This window comes from Miniopterus schreibersii, assembly GCF_964146895.1.
Source record: "Miniopterus schreibersii genome assembly, chromosome: 1".
NCBI classification, from domain to species: Eukaryota; Metazoa; Chordata; class Mammalia; order Chiroptera; family Miniopteridae; genus Miniopterus; species Miniopterus schreibersii.
Genome location: NC_138101.1, coordinates 2,638,199 through 2,646,328, shown reverse-complemented (window position 1 = coordinate 2,646,328; position 8,130 = coordinate 2,638,199). Strand labels below are relative to the sequence as shown.

The 8,130-nt window shown below is 53.7% G+C and overlaps 1 protein-coding gene across 1 annotated transcript; it reads right to left on the bottom strand.

The window, feature by feature from the left end:
- Window positions 1–626: 626 nt before the first annotated feature.
- On the bottom strand, window positions 627–6,810 carry GRPEL1 (GrpE like 1, mitochondrial; the record flags this gene model as incomplete). Its single annotated transcript, XM_081135739.1, has 4 exons — window positions 627–1,785; window positions 3,002–3,083; window positions 4,292–4,448; window positions 6,710–6,810. The coding sequence occupies 4 exons, from the start codon at window positions 6,808–6,810 to the stop codon at window positions 1,439–1,441; spliced, it is 687 nt and encodes a 228-aa protein (XP_080991865.1). The 3' UTR covers window positions 627–1,438.
- Window positions 6,811–8,130: the final 1,320 nt, after the last annotated feature.

Genomic DNA, 8,130 nt, shown 5'->3' with positions numbered 1-8,130 from the left:
AAGGGCTACACACACTCAACAGGAATTATTTGAAAACTATTTTTCTTGTGCAGCCTTTCTGTTCCTGCTGAGTTCCAGGGAGGTGAGGAGATGTACTCGCAGCTTGTGTAAAAAGCAGAGCTGTGACTCCCAGTTCTGTTTCCTCGGTGTGAGGCTGGGATATGTATTTGACCAAATAATTTAAAGGAAAGGGGAAAAATGTTTTGAAACTGTATAAATTGAAATTTTAATTATGGGAGTATTACATCTTTCAAAATTATAAGCAAAGTAAAATCACAGCTGCTAATTTTTTATGTACCCCATTAGAAGCAAATGCAGTAGGCAGTTTTTTTGTTTATAACAGATATAGAGGATCCTATGGCGAGTCCCAGGCCAGCCTTTGCAGACTCTGTTCTTGCTGCAGCCCCTGAGTGTTTGTGGTCCCCATCACAGTCCGTAGCATCCATGCCCACCCTGAGCAGGCCAGTCACATGCCAGCCTGCAGCGCACTGGAAGGAAGCGAGCATGTGTCTGTGTGTGTGTGTTAGGTACACAGTTCCAGAACTTGAGCAGAGAACAGAAAGCTAGGTCACTCCGTCCTAAGTAAGGATCTCAACCAAGTACACAAAATACTTATCAGAAAGTAGGAAAATAAACATTAGGCTTTAATCCTCTTAAATAAAATTTAAAAACTAAACATTAACATTTAAAATGTACCAAGCACGCAGTCCTCGGATTCTGAGAAAGACCATCTTACTAGGGACACACCTCCAGGTGATCAGTACCTAGCTGAATATAAGCATTTCTAAAAATAGATGAACAAAAAAAGACGAGAGTAACTGATTTTGTCAACCTTGGTTACTGGCAAGATGGTGAGAACTGTGAAGGTACCTATGTTCATTTCACACCCAAAGAAAAGCCACACATTAGCCACTTTTAGCAGCTAGAGGAACTCACCTATGTTCACCAAGGACATACAACTTTTCTGAGCAAAAACAAAGCTTAAAGTCCTGCCTTCCTTCACTGACTGAGATGTAGAGGGCAGAGGATTCCTGATCTCGCGCTGAAGTGAGAAGCAGAGACGCACAGGGCAGACGGGTGGCCCGGTAGCCAAACAGCACGATTCCCGAAGACCTTTTATTCATTTAAAATACTTGGATGTCATCAGACTTTGAGCAGATGTAGCGTTATTCATGATACTCTAGGGCCCAATGGGTCCGTCGGCCTGTTCTGTAGCATGTGGGCTATTAAAGGTGTATTGAAAATCAACAAACAGGCTCCCAAATTAAGAGTCCAGCACCGTAGCTGTGCTACCAGCCTATTCTCTGTAGCCGCTGGTTACTAAAGCTTTCCAACAAGGTTTGGGAAGGGTCAGGAGTATCACAGATGAGACGGATGAACCAGCCCTTTAAGAGCTACAGCCAGTGATTACCCAGAACCACCCCCACACCCAGGGAAGCTATGCTCCCTTCACCACCCCCACCAGGGCAGGCCGCAGGGTGCGCCCGTGCAGCTTGTAGCCCACTTTGTTCACCAGCGCTACCGTGCCTGGCTCCTTCCCCTCCATGGGCGTGTGGAACAAGGCCTCGTGCTCGTAGGGGTCAAACTTGGCACCCACGGGGTCCAGCCGGAGCAGGCCGTGCTTTGTGAACACCTTCTGGATCTGCACCTCGGTCATCACAAGCCCCTCGTAGAGGCTCTTCAGGTGGGGGTTGTCATCTGTGATCTCTTCTTTGGGAACACACTGTGTGGCCTTCTCCAAGATGTCTGCAACCTCCAACAAGTCCTTGCAGAAGCCCTGGATGCCTGAACAAAGTCAGAGGAGAGCATTTGCATTCCAGCCACAGCAACTGAGTGGCAACTCAAAACTGATTTCAGAGGCTTGATTGAAAAAAACCCCCACAAAAAACCGAAAACCTTTTCTGGGTTTAGACAAGAGCCAATTAGGTATGAAGGCTGGCAGCTGAAAATCTGCAGAACGACCTCACCACCAGCCCTGCTCTAGACCAGGAGGAACTGCCTGCTCCAGCAGAGGCACAGACCCTGTCCAGGACAGCCAGACTGCTTGGAGCCTGGAGCCACACTCCTGGCTTGCAGCTTCGCTGCCGTGTGATCCTGGTCAACCTCTCTGGGTCATGGCTCCTTCAGTTATAAAGCCGGATAACAGTGCCTACCAGTGGAGCAAGGATAGGAAAAGCCGTACACGCTCAGAGTGCCGGAACACTATAGCACTCAATAAATGTTTGCAACTATTAGGCACCGTGGGGTAAAAGTTACCAAGACACACCCCAAGCCTTCACCTTCATCTAACAGGAGAGAGAACATTAGAAAAGTCACTCAAAATTCACGGCAGCGTATTACATAAGTTTTGTGATTTCAAAAAAACGTTTCAGATGCCAACCGGAAGTCAGGGGTGACAAGAGCCCTCAAACAGGCACCTGCTTCCACCAAGGCCCCCAACTGCAGCAACCGCACCGTGAGCTTGGGGCTCCTCACCAGGAGCTCGGGCAGGAAAGTGCCTGGCAGTGCCCCAAGTCCTCCTATGGCAGCCTCAGGTCTAATAAGCACATGGACGGGGTGGGCGCTGGGGCCATTGCTTACTAGCTTTGTGATGAGTGCAGGTCATTAAGCCTCAGTGATCTCAACTGTAAAGTGGGAAGGACAGTGACAAATACCTAAAGGTGACAACGCAGGCAGCACTTGAGATCTTAAGTGGCACCAATGCTATTGCTGGTGATGCTAAGGAAATGGACACCAGGGAGGCCAGCCTGCCAGAACGACCTGCAGGTTCACACCGAGGTCTCCATGTGGACAGCACTGAGCACCCTCCTGACTGCAGGAGTCTAGTTTACAATTCTAAAAGTTGGTCATGACTCCAAGTTCTCCTTAAAAAGGGGGTGGTGGGGGTGGGGAGACAACCAGCAGGCTCCCCACCCCGGCTGATCTTGCTGTGTGACATGCACGTATGCACCTTCTGTACCCACATTTTTCCAGGTCAGTATCATATAATGTTAAAAGTTACCATATAACTTTGCCTCCTCCACCAACTTCTGGGTCCTCTGCCGCAAGTTCTCAGTATCTGCCAAAGCTCGCTTGTATTTTTCCTAAAAACAGAAGGAAAAGGAACCTGACGTGAATAAAGCATGGCACAAGTTCACAGGAAAGCAAACCTGACAACAAAGTGCCAGTCAGGACACCGGCGTCTATCGTGTTTGAGATTCTGGACTGTAGACAGTGCAGCTGAACTCAGAAGTAAGTTACACCTGTCACTGTTCCGAGCGGGAGTAAGATGTCAAGGTGACAGATACTTATGTAGCCCCCATGGCCCTTCTTACTCAGTGGAAAGCTGTGGAAAAAGAAAAAACTTTCTCAGGGTTCTGACGGCCTCAGCACCCCTCAAGGAAGGACCACTCACTCCTCAGCAGAGTCCAACTTAAGGGATCGAGCACCCTCGTTAGGGGCTGACCCACGGGGTTCCCAACCTTAAGGAGGTTTAGAACCACAAGGCCGGGTGGACAGTCTAGGCCCCTACCCCATGGAAGAGACAAAAGCCCATCAATGAACCTCTGGTATTTTTACTGTTGCCCAGATGTGGCAAAGTTCCAACATTTATTGTGTAATAATCTGAATTACGGGCTTGTCCTCATTTCTCACCACTTGACTGTAATCTCACATTCGCCCCCCACCCCCACCCCGAGCACATCAGTTTTTAACATGTACTAGATTACTCTGGGGGGACACCCCCACCCCATTTCCAGTCTTCATTCAGGCAATTCCAGTGCAGTGGTAAAGAGCAAGGTCTCTGAGGCTCAAACCCTGGCTCTAGCACTCGGTAGCTAGGTGACCTTGGGAAGTTTACTTAATCTCCTGTGCCTCAGTTTCCTCGTCTGTAAACAGGGATGTTAGCAGTTTAACTCACAGGATGGCTGTGAGGACGTTAGGACAGAGTCAGCACCTAAATGTCTGATCCTGCCATTCCTAAATCCTGAAAGGACTGCCACCTGTGCTTTGTCACATGGAGTCCCGACCCATGTTACCACCTAGTTCATAAACTCCTACCTCCCCAACCCCTGCCCTCCCCTTAGACCCAGCTGAAACCATTCTGCTGGCATTCCTTGTTTGTAAAAAACATTTTAAGTCTTAGTTCAACATAATCATGAGTAAAGATGAGTCTCAGGGCAGAACCAGAGCCACACAGGACTTGGGTTCTAGTCCCTTCTTTAGCCGTAACTTGCTACAGGACCCAACCATAGTCCTTGGCCTCGCCTGACATTCAACTGATCAGCTTCCCCACAAGAGCCTGCGGCCTTACCATAGTGTCCTTCAGCTGCTCTTCTAACTTGACCTTCTCCCCCATGAGTGTCTTCTCTGCAGAGGGAGCGTCTGTCTGCTGCTCACTGTGTCCGTCGTCTTCTGGGTTCTGGCCGTTCTTCTGTTTCGCAGCTGTGCACAACAGCCGGGGAGCGGGCCTGAGGGAAAGTCCACATAGGCACAGGCACGGTCATTGAAATCTGAGAGAACTTAAGACTATTTGCTGTTGACTTCCTGGGGGAGAAAGGACTTATCTTGCATCTCATAAAGGCAAACCATGTATGATGTATAGAAACTACCTATAAAAATAACTTCTGCAACAGAGGCCTAAACTATCATGACCGTGTACCAAGTCTATGCTGCTAGCCTTCTTCCCACCCTGAGTCACGGTGCTCCAGGCCCCACCGCACACTGACGGAGTAGCTATTATCAGAGGTGAGGACCAGAGCTGGTGCTGATCACAAAGATGATTGGGGCAAAGATCCTGACACAGGGTACTTACTACCATGCAAAAAAGATATCTATACACATTGAACTAAACTATGATTTTGGGTTTAAAAGTGATAAAAGAGGCGGCTTTGGGAGGCTCAGCACAGGAGAGTATTTCTAGCTTTGGGGAATGGAGAAAGAAAAGGCTTCGTGCAGAGGGGCTTTGAAGGACAGGTGAGAGATACATAAGGCCCTGGCCAGCTGGCTCAGTTGGTTGGAGTGTCATCCTGGACATCAACAGGTGGCAGATTTGATTCCAGGTCAGGGCACATACCTGGGTTGTGGATTCGATCCCCAGCCCAGTCAGGGCAGGTATGGGAGGCAAACAATGTTTTTCTCTCTCCCCCCCCTTCCTCTCTAAAGTAAAAAAATAAAGTTACATGTAAGGAGTCGGAGTGGACACGACAGACCCACTTCAGGAAGAGGGAACTGCTTGGACAAGGCATGGAGGTAGGAAGGTATGGGGTATGTGCAGGGGAAATACAAAGAACTCCAAAACTAATCCCAGAAGTAGAAGTTACAACATAGTATCCAGTCTGATCCCCACATCCAAAAGGTTAAGTAAAAAGCCCAAGGTCACAAAGCCATGAGTAAATGAGAGAACAGTCTTCAAACCCAGATTTCTTCACCAAGACCAGTGGAGCTTTCCTAAGTAAGCTAGTCCCATCTGAAAATAAACTACATTCAAGTTTCTTCCCAGAGTAGAGCAGGAAAGCTGTCAGTACACAGAATGTACAAGGATGTGTAGGCAGCATGGCCCAACGGTAAGCTGGAGACACGATGCTCCGCAGTAAGGAAAAGGCCGGGTAAACCACTGCTTCCACTCTCCGGAAGGCTGTGCAAGAAATGGAATCCAAAACAGGACCCACCGTGTAAATCCAAAGCCCGAGCCCTGCGTCTGCACGTGGGGCCTTAGGAAGGGAGGAATGAAGGATCCTCCGGTCTGTTACAGGGGGTGGAGAGCAATAATCTCTACTGTATTTTTATTTTTGTGACTTAAAAAAGGCTAACAGTCTAAAGATGGAGTGTGCCGCTGTGAAGCCAGTTTCAGTGTCAGGTCGTTCCGCCCTCTGGGTGTGACAATCACCGCCCTTCTGCTTCCCCGGTCCCGCAGCTCTGGCAGCAGAGGACTGGGCGGCAGCGCGCGGCGGCCCTGGATGCGGAGGGGAAACTGAGTCCCAGGGGGCTCACAGCCCCAAGAGCTAGGACTGCCACCCAGCTCTCCTGACTCCCCCGTTTGAGCCTCTTTCCACAGAAATTAATGCTGACCGGTCGTGTCTCCTGCCAACTAGTTCCAGATACGAAGCCACAAACAACTTGGGTAAAAACCCTTCCTACTCCCGTGTTTCAGGGGGGCCGCTGCTCTGGCTCCGTGTTTTGTTTATATAACTTAGCGGAGCCGCAGTCACGCCCTAACCCCCTCCCGATCCGTAATCTGCGGGCCGCCGGGGCTCCGCGCGGGAGGCCCCGGTTCGCCCGCCCAGACCTCGTGACCCTCGCTGTGAAGTCACCGCACCGTCTACGCCCCTCGTCGGGCGGGTCGGGCCCGCCACCTTCTGACCTCAGGCTCCCGGAGAGGCGGAGGCGGGGCGGGAACGCGGGCCAAGTGGAAAGAGCCCGTGAACCGTGACCCGAGCCTCGGCTCCGCGGAACTTTCCGCCCTGGGGACCCGGCCCGCGTCTCCGGCGGTTCCTGCGGCCCCGGGGCAGAGGCCGCCTGCGCCCCGGAGCGCGTGGGGGGGGCTGTCCGCCTGCCCCGAGACACGCGTGCGGGGGGCGGCGCGGGCCTCGGGCACATGGGGCGCACCGTCCCGTCCACTCCAGACCCGCGCGGGCGTCCACGGCCCACGACACCGGGTTCCGGGGCCAGACCAGGGCAGGGCGGCACCGAGGGCCGCGCCCTCCGGCGAGGGCAGCCGGGCGCCCCTTACCTGAGAGACAGCGCCAAAGCCGGGAGGCCGCGCCGCACCAACCTCACGCACCGCGCCGCCATGACTGCCTCCCGCGCCGGCACAGCGCACGTACTGGGCATGCGCGGGGGCGACCCGCCCACCCCCTCAGGGACCAGGCAACTTGCGCAGGCTCTGTGTCCGCTACTTCCTCCCAGCCAATCCGCGACCGCATTTCTCTTGATGGACAGACAGGAGTCACCAATAATCGTGGGCCACCGGGGGTGGGCGTGGCCTGAGGTCTTCCGGTGCCCCAGGAGGTGAGAGTTGAAGGAAACAGTGGGAGGGGCGTGGTCAAGGGCAAAACCAATGGGGAGGAAGCGTGGGGGCGGGGCGGGCGCCGGAAGTGCGCACTTCAGGGGGCGCGCGCCTCTCGGGCCCGTTCTCCTCGCCGGTCTCCCCGTCGCGTTTCAGGGCGTCCCCCGCTCCGCGGCGGTTTGGGGCGGGGCGGGCGTGCGTCCCGTCTCCGCGCAGCCCCGCGGCGGGCGGTTCGGGGCGGCGGCCCGGCGGAGGGGCCCCGCGCCGGGAGCGCACCCGCGGGGACGCTGGAACCCGGGGAGGCTCCGCTCCGCGGCCCGCAGGGAGCCGGTGGAGGTCGGCGCGCCGTCGCGCTGTGAGTTTTATTAAAACGAAACAAAAAATCGAGGGGAAAAACCAACACAAAACAACCCCAGGCAGCAACTGTGAAGAACGTTTGCGGTGCTGATGGGTGATGGGTGCGCGCCGGTTCTCTGCGCTTTCCTATCGCCGTCTGCGGCCTCACGGGGAGACGCGGAACAGCGACGGGAGAGCAGCGCCCGGGAGCTCGGGAGGAGCCGCGGCCCGCGTGCCAGCAGGTGCCGGAAGGGAGGGCCCGCGGGCGCGGGGCCCTCGGCTGCTGCCCTGCGGGGGGACCCGGCCTCCGCCTGCGCCGGTGCTGCCGGGGCCTGAGGATGGAGCTGGGCCTCCCCGGGGTCCCAGGGCCGGAGCCGGGTCTCCCCCGGGGTCCCAGGGCCGGAGCCCGTGGTCTCCCAAGTATAGTGCTGCCTGCGTGTCACATTTGTGAGGACCAAACCTCTATGACTTCGCTTTTCTCCCCCTTAAGCTTTCATAATGTTGAATGAGCACCTACTATGTGCACCCCCCCCCCGCGCCAACTGTAGGAGGAGGCACGCAGCCAAATCCAGAATTTAGGATGTTCTATGGGAAAACAGCCAGTTTGTTCACTAATTGAGGGCATGGAGGGGGGGAAAAAAGGAATTAGGACTGTTTGGGAATAAAAGAGCTTAAAAACATACTCAAGTGGGATGCGTGGACCTTATTTGGATCATGATAGAACAAACCTACTAAAAAAGGCATTTGTGAGCCGGTGGGGGAAATATGGATATAAACTAATAATGAGTCGATGCTTTTATTAGGAAGAG